This window comes from Pollicipes pollicipes, unplaced genomic scaffold (assembly GCF_011947565.3).
Source record: "Pollicipes pollicipes isolate AB1234 unplaced genomic scaffold, Ppol_2.1 Scaffold_4881;HRSCAF=5763_pilon_pilon_pilon, whole genome shotgun sequence".
Classification (NCBI taxonomy): Eukaryota; Metazoa; Arthropoda; class Thecostraca; order Pollicipedomorpha; family Pollicipedidae; genus Pollicipes; species Pollicipes pollicipes.
The window spans coordinates 28,886,474-28,905,725 of record NW_023596576.1 but is presented as its reverse complement, the minus strand read 5'-3'; the positions used below and the strand labels follow the sequence as shown (position 1 = coordinate 28,905,725).

The following is a 19,252-nucleotide window of genomic DNA, read 5'->3' as shown; positions in this document are numbered from 1 at the left end:
GGTCATAGTCATGATCTTGAAAATGAGCCTAGCAGATTACCGCATTTTCCGCATTTATGGTGTCAGCCCTAGAGCAACGGTAAACCCATGTTTTTAAGACAGTCGGATCGTTTTTTTTTTGGAAACGTAAAACACGAAATGCCTTTACTGTGCCGTTTAGTATTCTTGCAGGAAGCCACTGCACAGGGTGGCACCTTGCTGCAAAAAAACTGCCTTTGATGCTAACTTTTGCCAGAAGCTCACACGCCACTTCGAATTTCTTACATCCGCGACACAATAGCACGCACCGAGGCCATGCAACAACACAGCCTTGATATCACACTGCATGATAGTAAATGAGACCACAAAATTTCTGCATGACTACTGTTTTCCAATTGACGCAGTCGGCGTTGCCATGCAGCGCCGCCGCGCAACCCGGTGCGACTTTGTGACGTCACCGCCTAACGTTAACTAGCCGCCAGCCCGACCAATTTCTCAAGCTGTGATGATGACCCCCTGGACAAGACTAACCACAGCATTTCTGTGTGACGACTGCTTTCCACGCGACGCAGTCGACGTTGCCATGCAACGCCGCAGCGCGAGCCATTGCGATTTCGTGACGTCACCGCCTAACGTTAACCAGACGCCAGCCTGACCAATTTCTCAAGCTGCGATGATGGCCCCCTGAGAGAGAGAGGCTGACTAGACAGTGCATTACGTCATTAATACGTCATGCCAGTCGCCTCTTTAATTTGACCGATCAACGTCCTCGACGTTGTCATGACGTCAGACACACTGGCCAATCACACTGCTCCACACCAGTTTCGGTTTGCTGCTCCACGTTGCTTTCTGGAAGTTGCGGAGTTTTGGGGCGTATCGGGCCAGGGATGGTTACGTTCGTTCTAGCGATGACGTTTCATTGCGTTAGCGGTTTGGGACGTGACAGTTCTATTCGGTATATAAGGCAGAAAACCTATCTCTGGATCACTGAATCGTTTGGTAGTCTTGGAGTGGGGTCTCAGTGTGCAGTGGAGAACGGCAGGCTCGGTGGATCTGTGCGCTTAGTAGCTGCTTTGGCATCGGAGCAGGTTTGGAAATTCCTGCCCTTCTGCCAACAGAACACTCTTAGACTTCTCAGTTGACGTGAGTACCTGCGTAGTTGGTTGGATATTGAGTGCACTGCACTGTGGTGAGAAACATGTATTAATAGGCAGAACAATTAATGGGCATTTAGTTGTGTTCACTCTCAGGTATGGTGTTGTGGCAGGTAGGCTTGCAGGGAAGTGCCTATTTACCTGCCTGGGAATGTAGCTACCTTACCAGTTACTTTCTATGTAGTTACTTATTTATTTTTTGGTCACAATCCAAGCTGAACCAGTATTTTGTGGTAAACAAGCACGATGTGGACATTGGGTTTTACCATTTTTTCTACATAAATTGGTTTTAGTTTGCAGGAATTCAAATTAAGATATATACCAGTCTATATTTTGGGCATGCTATGCTTAATTAACTCACCCACATTGGTGTGATGCTTATGGGAGATGTCTTTTGATTTTATTTTGATTTTTACCTTTTGTGTTTCAGGCAATTGGAATAACAGCGCTTGGAACTGCCAGGGGATATTGTGAGGCCTTTGAAGAACACCATTGTGCTGTGTCTGGCAGTTACTGCTCTTGTAGCAGAAAAAGGCAGAGCAGAAGACGTAGGAAATGCTATTGGCATAGATCTGGGAACAACATATTCATGGTAAGTGAAACTTGCATTCTGGTGGGTTTTCTAAGTGACTGGTTCATCCTAGTTACATGTATGCAGGTATCACATCATTGAAACACAAAATAAATAGCTTCAAGTTTGCACATAAATTTCCTGATTGGAAATTGGTGTTTAGTATTCCATTTCATGGACCTTTCTGTCAAGTGAAGGGAAATGTTGGGTGCATACTTTTATATCTCATTGTTACAACATACCTGAGGAAATTGTGTTTCTACAAAGCTGTGTGTTGTCTTCTAATGGAGGCTTACTCATTACACACTCATCAGACCCTCTTGTCCTATTTCTTGCTTTATCTGGAATCCTTTTGATGCCCCACTTGACCAGCACAGGCTGCATGCATCAGCCATAAGTGGGCAAAGAGCCTTCTGTAGGAGGACCCTGACTGGATGCCAAACACACATCCTGCAGAATGGTCCTTATCAGGCTAAGGCTTGCTGGTGTCCCCCCCCCCCCTCCCCCAGGTACACATGGTCCTGCCCAACGGTTGTCCATCCTCCTTTATCCCGTAACCCTGAAATGGTCATTTCTGGTCAGAAGGGCTCCAAACCAAACAAACATCCAACGATTGCCTACTTTACCTGATCACAATAATTTCAGGGCTTTTGAAACTATATACTTCCTGACCCGTTTCACATTTTGCCGTTTTGTGGTGCTTACACAGAGCATAATTGTTGCAGCGTTGGCGTGTTCAAGAATGGCCGTGTTGAGAATTGCCAATGACCAGGGCAACCGCATTGCACCATCATATGTAGCATTTACCAAGGAGAGCGAGCGTCTCATCGGTGATGCCGCCAAAAACCAGTTGACACCAAACCCCGAGAACACCGCGTTTGACGTGAAGGGCTTGATCGGACGTGACTGGGGCGACAGGAACGTGCTGAACGACGTCAAACTACTACCCTTTAAGGTATGACGTTGTGAGGTGGTTGTTAGCTCGGGTTCGTCCTGCTATGTTTTTTTTTTTCATATTTGCCGATGCAGAATCATTGCCTTGGGCTTGGCACGGACGAAGAACGTGTTGAATATGTCGACACCATGCCGCTACGCGCTTAAATGCAAACCTCAGAGTAATTTTACAGGTGAACTCACTGGCAGTACAGTCGGATCAACGTGCCGCGCTTTTCCTTGTCTGTCTAAAAGATGTTGAACTATTAGACATACCTAAGTATGTGCCTTTTCATTACTTTTAAGCTTACATGTAGATAAACATTTGACAGAATTGCTTCAGGCTACCGAACTGAAACAAAACTCCTCTCCTCCGCAGGTCATCGAGAAAAATGACAATGCTCACATCAAGGTGGAGGCGAGCGGCGAAGCCAAGGCCTTCACCCCAGGGGAGATCTCAGCGATGATGCTCTCCAATATGAAAGAGACGGCCGAGGCGTACCTGGGCTATAAGGTGACGCACGCTGTCGTCACGGTACCGGCCTACTTTAACGACGCGCAGCGTGAAGCGACGAAGGACGCTGGTACCATCGCCGGGCTCACTGTCATGCGGATCATCAACGAGCCGACCGCAGCCGCCATCGCCTACCGCATGGACAAAAAGGGCGAAAAGAACGTGTTGGTATTCGACCTGGGCGGCGGCACGTTCGATGTGTCGCTGCTGACCATCGACAACGGCGTGTTTAAGGTGGCCGCCACCAACGGCGACACTCACCTCGGAGGCGAGGACTTAGACCAGAGCGTCATGGAGTGCTTCATCAAGCTGTACAAGAAGAAGCACGGCAAGGACCTGCGCTCCAGTAACCGGGCCGTGCAACGACTGCGGCGCGAGAAGGAGAAGGCTAAGCGGGCGCTCAGCTCCCAGCACCAGGTCAAGATCGAGATCGACAACCTGTTGGAAGGTGAAAGCCTTCTCGGAGACCCTAACGCGCGCCAAGTTCGAGGAGCTGGACATGGACCTGTTCCGCGGCACCCTGAAGCCGGTGAAGAAGGTGCTGGACGACGCTGACCTGGAGAAAAAGGGCGTGGATGAGATCGTGCTGGTCGGCGGCTCGACACGAATCCCCAGGATCCAGCAGCTAGTCAAGGAGTTCTTCAACGGCAAGGAGCTGAGTCGTGGCATCAACCCGGATGAGGCGGTGGCATACGGCGCGGCCGTACAGGCGGGCATCCTAGGTGGCGTTAAGGATACGGGCAACATCGTTCTGCTCGACGTCAACCCGCTGACGCTCGGCATTGAGACGGCCGGCGGCGTCATGGCCAAGCTGATCCCGCGCAACACCGTCATCCTCACCAAGAAGTCGCAGCTGTTCTCGACGGCGGCCGACAACCAGGACACGGTCACCATCCAGGTGTACGAGGGCGAGCGGTCGATGACCACGGGCAACCACCAGCTGGGCCGCTTCGACTTGACCGGAATCCCGCCGGCGGCCCGCGGCGTGCCCAAGATCGAGGGTGACGTTCGAGCTGAACGCCGACGGCATCCTGCAGGTGTCGGCCGAAGACAAGGGCACCGGCGCCAAAGAGCACATCGTCATCACCAACGACCAGAATCGGCTGACGCCCGAGGACATCGAACGCATGATCCAAGAGTCGGAGCGCTTCGCAGAGGACGACCGGCTCGTCAAGGAGCGCGTCGAGGCGCGCAACGAGCTCGAGGCGTACGTCTACGGTCTGAAGAACCAGCTGGCTGGTAAGGAGAAGCTGGACGCCAAGCTGTCGGGCGACGAGAAGTCCCAAATTGAGCAGGCGATCGAGGAGAGGCTGGGCTGGCTGGAGAGGAACCAGGACGCCGGGACGGACGAATTTCGCTCGCAGAAGAAGGAGCTAGACGAGCTGGTGCTGCCTATCGTCGCCAAGCTGTATCAGGGCGCTGACAGCGCGCCGCCTCCCGGTGATGGGGAGGAGCGAGACGAACTGTAGGTGGACTCAGTGCCGTCAGGGGCCAGTACGCACGTGTGACATTAGCTTGGCGTAGCATCTGCGAACTTAGCGTTTCCGGCAGCGGTGGTGGAAGACGAATGGTGTTCCGGTGTGATTTCGTGTAAGTCATTCATGCAGTGTGTGTCATCTATGAATGCTCTTGCAAGTAATTCATGCCGTGTGTATTACCTTTGCGCTTCGTGGCAAGCGTGTGTACGGATTGATTATCCGACCACTCAGATATTTTCGTTGGTCCTTTTTTGCATGCAGACGCCAAAAGCGGGTTAATCTGATGACTGGCATGTTGTCGGCAAATGTCATTTGCAAGTTCCTGTTGTGCTATGAAAGCACTTGTGGTCACCGTTTGAGATTTTGTGATATTCTTAGTGTAAATAAATGTGACTGATGTCAATTGCTCTTTGCACTGTGAATGCTGCACGATTTGGGATTCTGTGATATTCTTAGTATAACTAAACGTGGTAGATGTCGATTGCTCTTGCGCTGGGCACCGAGCAGGGCGAAAGTGTCTGGAAGCGCCGTAGCATTATAAGACTGAAAGGAAGCCCCATGCATCCAAGGAATCCACATCATTCGCACTATTGCGTATGACTTTGGTGGGTGCTTTTCGTGAATTGCTGCGGGTTGTGTTTGGATTCATGGCCAGATACCAGACACAGGTCGTCCTGACACCCGTCCCAAAACGGCGCCTTGTGTGGCACGCGGTGAGCCTAATGGCATCAGACGTGACTGTTCATTATGCGGATACGGCGACGACAAAGTGTTTCCCAAGTTAGGTGATGAAGGAGGGGACATCATCCTATTGAACATTTATTTCCAGTGACACCGTCAGAGCAAATGTTGTTCTTCAGAAAGTGTGGCGGGAGCTCAGCCCCTCTGCCTATGGAAGCGTTAATAAGTACACCCTGTCGACCCAACAAATATCTGCCTTCCATATGGATTGTCAAAAGAAAAGAGGCTTATGGCGGCTGGTTTGCACGATTGCCACAACAAGCACGGCTGGCAACTTGGCTGACGGTTCATCTGCTTGCTTTGATCTGCTCCCAAAGCTTGAAGCGAGTGGCGGTTTCATCGCTTGCGCCTGAGCGCGCGTGACTTGTTGGTTTCGTGTCGCTGTGAGTTCACCGAAATCTGGGTCTAGCTGCCACCTGCGTTGTTCAGTGTTTCGGAATTTGCAAATTTTATGCTTGTCGTGTTAACCCCGACAGCCTGGAAGAGGTGAGATGCAAAGGAAACGCTAGTCGAGCTTTGGGAATAGCTGTCGAATCATGCTAAGTAATTCCACCAAATCTGAGTGCTTGATAAGCGACCAATTCGGCGCATTCTGGAGTAACGGAAATACGAGATTTGGTCAGATCATTGAGCTATAGCGTCACCATTGAAGGCCTGCATAGTGATGCTTACGTCCGCATGCTGTTATTAGTGGTTTCCCAACCCACTTGACTCCCTGTTATTTATACGATACGAGGTCACGTGCGAGCATCGTCAGCAGCCATTTGAGGTCATTACACTGATGTTGAACAGACCAAATTTGTTTGAGCCGTTGGTGATGTACAAGGGGGTGTAAATGAAAATGTTCCATGGCCAAACCCACTGTATAACGTGTGAACCGAGAGAGCAGAAATCATGGATCCAGTGGAATAACCTGACCTGAGCCTAAAATGGGCTTGACACAATCCGTCGCATCATTGGTCCTTGGACCATGATCTTTGTTGACGTGGCGGTATCTTTCCCAACTGCGCAAACGCGCTCTTTTGTTTAATTGCTAATAGAATATTGTGACTTATGTTTTGGGCGATAAAGGGCCCTGAAGTTGTTCAAAAATTTTGGTTATCCTCAAGGTTTTCTTTTGCGCAGCCTGCGACGCCACCAGTCACTCGACATTTGCCATTCCGATGGTGTCTGGTGAGATTGTCCAGGACCATCGATTATTATTGAAATATGTCGACCCGACAATGTCTTTCTGCGATATCGGGCGTTACTCCTTACATGCGGTCGCGGCTAGCGCGATGTCGCAGACGGTGCTCGGTTGATGGGATTGTAGAGCATCAATTTAAGGGGTATTACAATGGTCCAGTGACAAAAAAACGCCTCTGATCCAACAGCTCGTGTGCAAATAGCGTCATATTTGTCAGAGCATGCATTTTCAAAGCTTGTCACTCCCGTTCCTGGGAACTGTGGTCGGTACGCTATACGATCAACGACTGCAAAAACGTAGGGTGCCAAAAGCTTGATTGGCTGGGCCAGGTGAGGTCGCTCCAGATATCAGTAACCTGTTAGTTTACGTTAAAGCAAGCTCAACCGGCGGTCTCACTCAAATCTCACTAACCCACTCAAAACTGTTTCGAGGGTCATAACTGCAACTGACGAGGGTTGCCGTTTATCAAAAGTATGCCAAGCCTCCTCCGGCCGCACACAGAAATTCTAGCGTCACTTTCCGCCACAGTCCTGTGTATTTCCTTCCGTGTTTTGATTTACATCGCACTTTTAATGTAACAAACAGGTCCCGCGTTAGGCGAGCCATTTCGGCGGACGGTAGACACGGCGACAGGGCGAGCACCGTGCGAACAAGTGACATTGCCAACAGAGTTATCTCGCGCTGGGCGCCACTACTCAGCCCCTCTTACGTCCAGCCGGGCACGCGGCGGCCCTGGGCGCCCACGCACACACGCACGCCTGTTGAGATCACCCAGAGAGGCACAGCAGAGCGGCGGTCGCGTCAGCTCCAGACGCTGGCAGTGGAGGTGACGTCCCGTCCGATGGTCACACTGCGCCGCCATGGTGGATCACAGCTTCATCACACGGGCAGACAGGTCTAGCATACAGGAGGGGCGGCCGGCGGGTGGGTGATGCCCGGGGCAAACAGGATGGCACCGGCGGGGCCTTCGCTGCCCAAGGACACGGCACGGACACTTGGTTAGCTCTACAGTGGTGAAGCAGTTCGGCAACGTCTGTTAAAAACGTGGGCTGGCTAGGCAAAAGCAAAACAACGCGTCAGTGCGGCGGCCGCGTGAGCAGAGTGGACCGTCCGCAGGCGGCGGGGTCGGCGCGACGGCACAACAGCGGTAAAACAGACCCCCCGAAGCGACCCACCTCGCATCTCGGATGACGATTCCATTGGAGATGATTGCACTCGCACCCACGCACGCGAGCACGCACGCGCGCTCACTCACTTACTCACTCACTCACTCACTCACTCACTCACTCACTCACTCACTCACTCACTCACTCACTCACTCACTCACTCACTCACTCACTCACTCACTCACTCACTCACTCACTCACTCACTCACTCACTCACTCACTCACTCACTCGCTTGCTCGCTCGCTCAGCTCGCACGTTTTGTATCACATGAACGGTAACTCTGAGAGTGTCTTGGCGCCAAGCGAGGCCGCCTGGCGGCCGGGGTCGGCGCCGCTAACCGACTCGGCTTCGGTCGGGGTCGGCGCCGCGTCGCGTCGCGAGCGACGAACGCGGCGAGGCGCGCGCTCGAGGTCGGAGCACCGCCGCAGAGTTAGGCACAGCGACCGCCGGCGCCGCCTCACGCCGTCTTCTGGTTGCCGTGGAAGCAGAAGATGAGGAAGGTTGTGTAGCCGACGAAGGCGACCGAGACGGCGCCAATGGCATACATGAAGAGGTTCAGCTCGGGGTGCTTGTAGCGGTTTTTCTGTAGCCACTCGAGAACCTCGGTCTCGTTTAGCAGGTCCCCTGGCGAACAAACGATGGTTGAGAGGTGGCGTTCTCTTAGGGGTCGACGTGACGTCAGTTTGGCGAAACATCGGGATGGCCAAGAGCGTCTGGACGTTGGCGCTGTTTTGTTTTCGTTTTTGTTTTGTTTCTGTTTTTGAGTTTTGGATGTCGATACTCCTTGCCATCCGACGTGATAGAGACGGACACATAGCTCTCTTTTTGCACCGTCTCAGCCTTACTTTACTTGATCGTGAGCATGCAGAAATATCATTGCTGGGAGAAAGACAAAACCTTCAAAACGTAAGACAGGTGACTTAAATAGCTTGGTGGCAACTCATTTCATCAGCGAAGAATAGCGGACAGCTCGGTAAACCACAGAACACGTTCCCAAGTGACACGAGTCCCTACCTCCCCACCCCGTCTGCACTTCTACAACTTCACCCACCTCATTTCTCACAGCCTCTCAGCATGCTGCCCATACAATCTCACCCGCCCCCTGTTCCACAATCTCGTGTATTTGATCTTCCCCATCCTCACCTCGGTAGATGCTCGGGAACCGCCGCCGGAAGTAGACCATGGCCGGCAGTTTGGAGATGCCGTACTTCTTGGCGTACCGGGAGTCGCGGATCTTGACGAAGGTGATGTCGAGGTTGTCAGCCTCGTCGTCGATGGTCTCCAGTTCGGTCAGCACCTCCTCGCAGCGCGGACAGTTGTTCTCGTCTGCAGAGCACGGGACGGGGGCACGCTCAGACACTGGGATGAATGACACCACGTGTCTAGTTGCACACCGTTCTTGGTGCTCTTAGTTGCACCGCCTTTTTAAAGTCTGGTTGGGCCAGGACTTGTCCGGCTATGACCGAACATTTTCCAAGGGACAAAAGAGAGACAGAGGGACGGTCAAGAGACAGCGCTGCAGCCATCCTGACCGGCCACCGCTAACGAGTCTTACCGCACACAGGTACCCGGCTTCGGGACTTGAGCAGAAACTCTGGCGGGACCCCAGAGAGCGGCTGTGAGTCTGACTCGTCGCTGGCGGCGGCAACATGCTCCGGCAGGACGAAGCGTGGCCGGGTGCAGATCAAGGTTATGAATAAAGATGACAGAGTGAATATCAATTTAAGTTAGATTTAAGGAGAGCACTGCACAAGTTGTGACCATCCATTAAGATACATGCACGTATCTATGCAGACAGGTATTAGCTCACCTGAATAAGTCCTCCTCGTTCCAGAGCCCAAGATTTCACACCAGACTCTCGCACAAAATTGAAGCGTTTACAAACCCTCAGGGACTAACTGTTGTGTGCCTTGTGATCTGAACGGTCAAGGGGTGTAAGTAAAACAAAGCATAGTCGCATCGTTTGAGCTCACAGAAGAAGACGGCAACGAAGTCGTTTTCGTCGAGGAGCTTGTCTAGCATTTTCCGGTTAACCTCCTCGATTTCGTCCTTGATCTCCAGCACGTCCTGTGAGGTCAACCAAGACAGTACCTTCTCGTCGTCCGTCATGTCACCTGCGATGTAGGTTGGGGTCACACGCCACTAACGGGAAATTGGACCCCATAGATCCGATGGCTTAGACCGAGGGCATGAAGCCACGAAAACGCAAGGTGTACATGAATCAATGACAGCTGGGTAAAACGTGGTGTGGCAAAATCTAGTGGTATATAGATATCCTTCGTATCGTGGAATACGATATAGTTGGATACAGAACCAACGGAACAACGTTTGAATGATACATTTGGTATGTCTGCAGTCTTAATAATTAGGATCAGTTGCAAACAAGAAGACATTGCGGGCTAAGCACACGGAAAGTGATTTGCAACAACGCAGTCCGGCACGAGGTATGCTGTTTGATTTAAGCTATTGTCACATCTTCTGAAATATATTTAACAACGCATAATGATAACGTGTTAACTATAGAATAATAACATAATTATATTAAACTAGCGTCTTCCTGAACGTCTCTTTGACAAAAGCCCTAACGATGAGGAAATCAGGCATCAGGGTAGCAAGACCTATTTCGTTTCATTGGTGCTATTCTACAGGAAGGCACAGATTGTAGCCGAGCGATTTTTTACTACCGATTTGTTTGCATACCACCGACGGCGTGGGATCTTTTGTCGCACGATGTTTTATCGTATACAATCTTTTCATACCACATTTTGCCAACTACCTTTTCCAAGCAATCATTTGCCAGGAATCCAGGAATCAGGCAGATAGCGGGATATGTCGGGAGAATCCTCACCTTCGTACATGATCGGTATTCGTTTTCGGAAGTACACCAACGCCGGCGTGTGGAGAATCTTGTATTTATTGGCCGCTTCTTCGTCGCTGATCTTCACGAAGTCTATGCCTAGTAACGGGATTGATATAGGGTTGATCTCAAAACACAGTTTGGCCGTATATGAGTGGGTGCGTAAAGCGGCTTGTGCCAGCTGCAGGCCGACACGATGTTCTCGATGAATGACATAGATGCTGGTTTACGATGCAACGAGTTGATCATTGAATCACACATGCGAAATCAAATATCACTGCAGTGCCTCAGAACATCAGCCCAGCATGTTTTATAGAAAACGGAGCAAATTTCGCGTCATCACATTGTTGAATGAAAGTGCAATATCTATGTACGCAATCGCATACATCGGGTTTCTATGGAGGGCCACCACAGCACATCCCGACTTGACTGGGTGGACTGGTAACATGCCATACACATCGGGTGTGTGTACGAATTTACCCCTGCCATGAAGCACAGCCGGCCTGAGCGAGCTACTGACCATACATGTCCGCCTCGTCGTCGATGTTCTCCAGCTCCTCCAGGATCGCCTCACAGTCACCGCATTCCTCGTCATCTGCGGCAGGCCGCGCGCAACAGTGATGTCACTACCGCCGCCAGCAGGGCAACGGCGGCACGTGCAACCGCACGCGGTGACGCAATCGACAAACGTTGTTTAGCGCAGTTCCAGCGACACAGTGATAAACCACAGAATGCTAAAAACTGCGCGATGGCCAACCACATCACTGTCCAAATGGCAACCGTCATTCAAAGCGGATGCTACTTGACTTAAATAGCCGCCTCTTTTTCTCGACATTGTATGATAATACACACCATAATTCCAGCTACCTGGCATTGGTTTTGGAGTACGTAGATGCATAAGACCTGTCCTCAAGGCCGTGTCTCATTAATTGGAAAAGCCATTTACACCACCGCGCTAAAGGGAATTCCATACGAAAACACATACACTACGTACATACAAAACGATGTGCAATGGACGTGACGACAAAGAAAAGCACAACACCTCAAACATTGTTACAAACACAGGATGAGTACAGACACAGAGAGAACGTTGTCGGCATGCGTTATACTCTCCTAACACTTCTAACACAGTTCAGACCGGCTCTACGATATTAACAGTCTATGGGCACCACCTACATAACATTACGCTAACCCGAAATTAAGAGTGGCGAAAGGGTTAAAGAGACGAAATATGTCATTAACCATATAGCTGCCTCCATTCAGCTAGAACATAAAGCGCGGCAGGTCGTGTGAAAGAAAGCCAATCGACTTAGCTATCACGTAAATGAAACCACATTCTGGTCAGACATGTCATAAGCTTCTCTGCTATGAGGTCTATGAATATGTATAAAAGGAAGTGCCCATTTGCATGTTTGCTGGCAACATATGTCAACATAGGGGTACATCACACGTTAAAATACGTAACAGACTTACACAGATCCCTCCCATCAGCTGTAAGGCACAATCAAATGTTTTACATCACGAAGTCACCATACACAGCCGAGACCATTTCTGACCTCGCATATAATCACACCATCTACGCTCCAACTATCCAAACACTCACAGTGTTTGAACTGTCAATCTACACTCATTTCCAACCACGCATCGAAGGAATGAAGCTCCTAGGACTAAAGCTGCTCTAAACATACTACACGCTAAGCTCTAAATAGTCGGACATATATGAGCGTCTTCGAATATCCATTGGACATTGTCACAAACAGTACAAAGTCATGGCGACAATTTGTAAGACGTTTGCAACGTTCTCAAAACAAAGCTTGATATAGGTCCTCGCTAAATCCTTCCATCTTCACCCCAGAGTTCCCGCTTGCATGGTCTCAACTAAACACATACTGCCGTACAGTACGTAAGTTGGAACTTCCACCATTGAGAAGCAGGGGAATCGATGCAAAGCACTACGTTTTGGCCAAGCCATCCACAACTATTTTCAAGTGCAACACTGCCACACCTGTATTCGCCTATCCTCGCCTGTGCCCAACCCTAATCTGCGGCAGATCTCCAGCCAGACTGGGCACCACCCTTATCTCGTGACGCTCGCACGGCCCCCTCTGAGCTCACTCCCCAAACCCCTGCTGCCCGGGGACTGGCGCGCAGGCCAGGCTCCCGCCGCCACACTCACAGAAGAAGACGGCCACGAACGGCGACTCGTCCAGCAGCCGCTCCAGCATGCGCGCGTTGATCTCCTCTATCTCGCCGATCAGCTCGCGGTTGTCGTCGTCCAGCAGCCACTCGAGCACGCCGAGGGCGTTCCGCACGTCTCCTGCGGGGCCGGGCAGCCGCATGCGAACCCCACGTGCGGGCACAAGGGCGCCGCCCGCCAGGTAGCAGGTCGGTCAGGCGGCGTGACGTGCTGAAGAGGTCAGGCTGCTTGCGTCATGAAGCGGAGTGTGACAGAAGTCTGCGTACTTTGTCATGTTTTATAGTGGCAACTAGAAGTTTGAAATTGAAATCGCATAGATGGTACAACCAGAGTTACAGCTTTTTATCCTCAGTGTTAAGGAGCGAAATAGGGGTCAGAACTCACACGTTTCAGTGCCGCTCATTGCGCCCCAGACAAGTTACAACCAACTGAATTTCTGCAAAGGCCGCGGAAAACCCTTCGATTACCCATACGCTCTGGTGACGATTTAGCCTTTGACATCAAATTGTGTAGTTTGATGAAGAAATGATTTTGAGATCGTTCTCGTTTGTTCGAAAGCGCTAGTTTGGTGAAACTAGCCCTGGAGTTGGAAGACTTCACTCGTGACTGCACGGCCTTGACCTCATTCATAAGCGTCTGACTTCACAATGTGACGTCAGTGCAACAGCCCGCGTTTGGCACGGTCAGTTACGAGCTGCCCGGTGAACCTGCCACCTGGCGGAGAGCGGCCGAAGGCGTCACGCTGACCGGGGGGTACGGGAGGTAGCCGTTAGGTTAGAAGGCGCGCAGGGCGGCGTCGAGGGTCCGGGCGCACAGGTGAGTCGAGGGGCTGTCAGGGCGGCCGGGTCCCAAGGCTGCCGTTCGAGACGGAGGAGGGCGGACAGGACAGCGACCACAGCACAACACCTACGCCGATGACCGTCGCCAAGAGGCCACTCACAAAAAAACGCGCACAGAAACGGCGACATGTCGAGAAGCCTCTCAAGCATGGCGGCGTTAACGCCCTCAATCTCGCCGTATAGTTCGCGGCTCTCCTCATCAAAGAGCCATTCCATCAGCTGATCCTCGGAGCGCAGGTCGCCTGAAACCGGCGGCGGCGCCAGGTCACGGCGGCCGCCAGGCCACCATCCGTCAGGCCATCCCCTTCAGGTCAGGTCAGTGGCTGGCAGCCATGACCTTGAATTGCAGCGTCGTGACCTCGGGCACCTCCGGGTGTCACCTGCCATTGTCAGCATTCGACTTCCGTCGTAGCCCGAAACACACGGGACTTCTCTGTGTAGGAGCTTCCAAACAGCAGGTTTAGAAAACGCTGGAGCACAGCACAAGGCAGGCAACGCCCGTGAAGCATTGATACACCGCAGGGTGCCAGATTCGGCCGGAGAGCATTGTCTCTTTTTACATCCCATCTTTCAGCTCGCTGTCTGGGCATTATAAATGATCCACGAACCTTAGGGCGAATACCAGGCATATAGGCTCCATTATACCGAGCCGGGCATAAACATTTGCGATGGACAATGGATATTCATGCATCCTGGTGGTCGTTCGTCACATTTTTTAGCGCCTCTGTTTTCCCAAAAACGAACACAAGGGCTTAAAATTTACAACTGAGAGCTCCATGACCGGAAGCCTGCAGCTCAGAAAGCCAACATTTTAAAAGGACGACGCGTTGCAACAGATAAAAAAGAAAACTAAAGAAAGTAACGCAAACAAAGGAGCACGTGAATAAACTAAATGTTGAAAGAGACGGATCGAAAAATGGGAGGAGCTTGGAGTAGTCGGAAGACGGGCCGGAAAATGAAGCATTATTTCTAAGCACGACGATAACTGAAATTGGACCGTACAAGACGCATCATTTCAGCGAGTGCGCACGGCCAGTGCATCTAGTAACATTCATGTAGCGGCGTGTGCGACAAAAGACTACATCAATGCCACGATTTCCTTGATGAATTTACGGTACTCCGACTCGAATGAGCCTTCAATGTACTTAAGCTTTGTGAGGGGTACGGCTCACAGTTGCATGACGCATTAGTGAATTTGAAGACATGAATCATCATTTTGAGAGATGCTGACATTCATCTCGATTCCCCTTCTCCCCCCTCCCCGATGACTCAAGATGTAATGACTCCTATTACTCCGGAGTCATCACTGTCTGGACTGCCATCATCACATCTCATTCTCGAGACGTGATGACAGCAGCCCAGACCACCAGATCCTCCCAGTCCCAACAAAATAATTGCCGAAACGTTAGCGCCCTTAACACCTACATGAGGGCCTGGGTTCGTATCCCAGTTGCACCGTGGCCCCGAGGCGCTAATAGAGCCATCGTGGTCGCTTGTATTCTATGAAGGGGTGAAGCCAAATTTGATGCCAATTTTTTTTTTTGAAGCCAAATTTTGCATAGCTGTAGACAATTGAATAGCAGATCGTCTGACATAAAAAAATTGAGATGTACCCTGTAAGGTTGCTGACCTATGGCAGGTCAAAGTCAGGCCATGGTTTCAGCGAAGGCACGTTCCAAGGAATCTTTCAATCCGATCAAAGGAGTGTTAGACGAAACCAGACAACTCTGAGATGCCTCCTTCGACAACAAAACAATTGAATAAACAAGTAGCAATGATCTAGGGTTAGGCTTGATGGTCAGACCAAGGTCAAAACGAACCTGTTTTATTGTTCTCGGGCCTGCTGTATGGGCTGGTGTCCGGCTCTCATTCAGAATATATCGGTAACACGAACCGCATTATACACCTTCCATGGACCTTTTATAGGTCAGAATAGGTCACTGACCTAAAATGACGCAGGTCAACATTTTGTTTAGGTACATACTGCGTAGCGAAATTTGTGTCGATTATCCAAATGCAAAACTCAAAACAGCCTTATATCATTTTGAGCCTTATGACCTTTAAAAGTTCAAACAAGGTTACTGGCCTTAACTGAGCGTGTGACATTTTGCTCAAAACAGTTGCCTAGGTTCTAGGGGCCCTTTGGATACCAATCTGGAATTTGACCTTGTTTGACCTTATCTAACCGGAAGGTAATAATCTAGTGACTTCAAACTTTGACCTAAGTGAGTTCACGTACAGTTGAACACACCCTGCGAATTTGGTGGCTCTAGCTCCCTTAGTTCCCAAGATCTCAGGGTGGAGGGTCAAACTGACCCCCTCCACCCGGGCGAAGCACATCCAACCGGCCACCCAGACACGTGTTAAAAGATCAGACAAGGTCACTGACCTTAACTGAGCGTGCTAATTTTTTCTTAGGAGAGTTGCCTAGATTTTAGGGACCCTTTGGAGACCAATCTGCAATTTGACCTTGTTTGACCATATTTGACCCAAAGGGAATGACGTAGAAATATCAAAATTTGACCTAAGAGAGTTCACGTGCAGGTAAATACACCTGTGAATTTGGTTGCTCTAGCTTTCTTAGTTCTCAAGATCTCAGGGGGGTCAAATTGACCCCTCACCCGAGCGAATGGTATCCAACCGACCACCCGGGTGCGTATTAATCGGAGGAATAGCAGTTGCAGCCATATGGTTGTTAGTTATAAAGAAAACTAAAAAATACTCGGTGTCCGAGAAAGCAAAAAAAGCAACAACAACCGAAGCCACAGTAAAGTCACTATGTGCAAAGAGCGACAAATACGCCAATGACGAAGCAGTTGTGAAATACTTCAGTTATTCAAGGCGCATGGAACCTATAACTACGAACGTAACATTTTGAAATATGGGCTTTGTATTTGATTTGAATAGTCTCAACCAAAATGTGTGTCGACAAACGGCGCTCGCCCGCCACTCGCCAGTCTGCCGATCGCCGATAGCCGCTTGCCCGCTGACGTCCCAGATTAGTGGCGACTGTACGCGGAGCGGGGCCCACGCGAAGCCGTCATGCCTGGTGCCTTGAATTCGACGCCTGATTGAATGATCCATATCATATTTCGAATGGTCGGTACATACGGAGTTGTCACGAACCATATCAACTAGGTAATTGATACAAAGCTATGATAGAGTATTGCCAGCTAAAAAATAAGACAGTAACAGAGAAATCCCAGAATCCAAGCAAAGCTAGCTCAGGCCATCAACAGACCAATACAACAGCAGAACACAAAAATCAGACCACGACGGAGAAAGCCTACTATCCAATCAGAGCCGGCTGACACCAACCACAGCCCAATCAAACGGTCGCGTCGCCCAACGCTTCCTATGACTTATGCAGGCAATATTAGACTCACTTAGCAAACAATGCTTCACCAACGCTATGACAAATGCAGCGCACCTACATCGCATCAACTCCAAAGTCGATATCTAGCCCCCTGCGAAGCTATTCTACCATCTTTCCTTGACCTCTGAAGATCGCTCCGAAACAACGGAGCAATGTCCAGAAGGACCGATCCCGCGTAGCTGATGAGATGTCTACTCGACCTGCCACGCAGATCGCAACGGCGACTGAGGCCTCCAAAGTCTTCAGAAGTCAACCAATGGTTACCGATGGTCGACCAAGTGAAAAGGGCGCTTGGATGGATGTGGATGTCACGGCAAAGGAGAAGGTTGAACAGAACATTGAAATAACGGACGAAAGAAAACTGCGGAGCACACACAAAACGTGACGATAAAAACTTAGCACACTGATTGGTTGCAGGTCGCGATATGCGAAAGAAGGCTGAGCGGAACGCACCAGACATTCGTTTGTCCGTGATACTGTACAAGCTGACAAACTAATGTACATTGACGCCAAGTACAATTATGAGAACAGAGATGGTGAGACAAAACATAAAATGATTGGATAATTTGGCACGCGATAGCTATTGAATATAAACAAAGCAAACACAAAATGTTGCGCGGGCACGTCAATTGACGCGTGCTCATAGTCGTCCGCATAAGTACAACACTACATTGTCCCACAGAGAAAGGAAAGACCTAAAACAACTTAATAGCCTTCTTGAATTCGGTTACCTTCGTAGACAAGCGGATTGCCGTTTCTGAAGTAGATCAAGGCCGGGAGTGTCTTAATGCCGTAGCGTTTTGCCAGCTGGGGGTCTTGGATCTTGACCATGTTGATGCCGTAGAGGTCACACTCGTCATCAATGTTCTCCAGCTCCGACAGCGCTACGTCACAGGCCTTGCAGTTCGGCTTGTCTAAGCAAACCGTTTGACGTTGTCAGATGAGGTGCTGATGGGTATTCAGTGATCCAGATATAAACTAGAGTACACTAGCCATAGCTAGGCCCAACGAAACATCTAGATGAAGTTCGATAAAAAATATATATGACATCAAAATGTGTTCATTTTAAATTACAGCTCCAAATTTTTGCATAATTTCTATAAAACTAACGGTTTTCTGAGATAACACAACACCGTCAAATGTCCCATCAAAAGACGATCGCCTTCTTGAATGCCATATACGGCCAGACAAGAACCACAGCCAAGCCGTCACGATGCGCCCAGCGTATCATACTACGTCGTTTTTAGCTGCGCAACTTCGTAGGTGGGTACATGTTTCCCTCTGAGACAACGTAAAAACAGTCCGGCCTTCCCTGGTACTGTTCCGCCTGCGTGGCGGTCGGGTACGGTTTAGGATAAACTCAAACACCCGTTTCACTAGAAATTAGCAGATATATGACAGACATAGGATGGGTTCAAAAGTGACAGGTCTTATTTCCCGACCTGACAGATAATACAGCCAGATAGCGCCGCTCACGCCACGCAGCGGCAGACAACACCAGCGCGGCTCGTGTTTGCTCTCAAGCGCAGCGTCACCGTCCACATACAGAAGAAGACGGCCAGGTACTGCGTTTCCTCCAGCATTTGTTCAAGGACGCCGCGGTTGACCGTCTCGATCCTGTCTTCGGTCTTCTGTAGGATCAGCCACTGCAGCACGTCTTCCTCGGCTCGAAGGTCGCCTGCAAGCCACGCGTGCTGCAGTGCATGTGGTCTCGTAGCAGGCATATGTCGCATGCGTCTCGTTTCACAGAGCCAACTTACGAGCACGACAGAGCGGATTTTTTATGTCAAATGGAAGCAATGTTTTCAAGGTGTGCCTCCACACCCCGAGATGCATGATTCCCGATCAGTATTTGCCGAGTAGAATGTTTATATGCTATAACTAGCCTCAGCTGACAGCTGTTAAAGCTGATCCAGAGGACAGTTCCAGTGATAGCCTGATGTTCGAGAGTGCCTCAGTTAAGCATTACAAAATCTCGCTGGCAGGATCTCGCGTTGGGACATAATGCTTCTGCACACACGTTTCGTTTGCATGCCCGTAAGTGAAGAATGTTACCTTCGAACACGCTTGGTATTTGACTCTCGAAATAGATGAGGGCGGGGAACTCGGTCACGCCAAACGAGTTCGCCATGGCGAGATCCTGAAAAAGTCATGCACCAGTCCTCAGGTCAAAACCGTCACCAAACCGATGCATTCGCCCGTAACCTATCAATCTTGAATAATCTGTCGGTCAGGCGAAAACTGAACAATAGCTGCCATG

The 19,252-nt window shown here is 50.2% G+C and overlaps 1 protein-coding gene and 1 pseudogene across 12 annotated transcripts in view; one reads left to right on the top strand and one right to left on the bottom strand.

Annotated features, from left to right (window-relative positions):
• Window positions 1-612: 612 nt before the first annotated feature.
• LOC119101606 (endoplasmic reticulum chaperone BiP-like) lies at window positions 613-6,954 on the top strand (annotated as a pseudogene).
• Window positions 6,955-7,084: 130 nt separating this feature from the next.
• Window positions 7,085-19,252, bottom strand: part of hlk (hulk) — a 78,979-nt gene continuing 66,811 nt past the window's right edge. For 3 of the 12 annotated variants that reach the window (XM_037224952.1, XM_037224955.1, XM_037224956.1), the window contains 10 exons: window positions 19,048-19,132; window positions 18,539-18,670; window positions 17,724-17,906; window positions 12,757-12,897; window positions 12,054-12,071; window positions 11,101-11,175; window positions 10,572-10,679; window positions 9,697-9,837; window positions 8,867-9,049; window positions 7,086-8,347 (listed from right to left, as the gene is read on the bottom strand). In XM_037224952.1, coding sequence (XP_037080847.1) covers window positions 8,181-8,347; window positions 8,867-9,049; window positions 9,697-9,837; window positions 10,572-10,679; window positions 11,101-11,175; window positions 12,054-12,071; window positions 12,757-12,897; window positions 17,724-17,906; window positions 18,539-18,670; window positions 19,048-19,132 — 1,233 coding nt within the window. In that variant the 3' untranslated portion in view covers window positions 7,086-8,180. Of the gene's footprint in view, window positions 8,348-8,866; window positions 9,050-9,278; window positions 9,318-9,696; window positions 9,838-10,571; window positions 10,680-11,100; window positions 11,176-12,053; window positions 12,072-12,756; window positions 12,898-13,717; window positions 13,859-17,723; window positions 17,907-18,538; window positions 18,671-19,047; window positions 19,133-19,252 lie in introns of those variants that run through there. The other 9 variants (XM_037224957.1, XM_037224959.1, XM_037224961.1 and 6 more) reach the window with 7 other exon arrangements.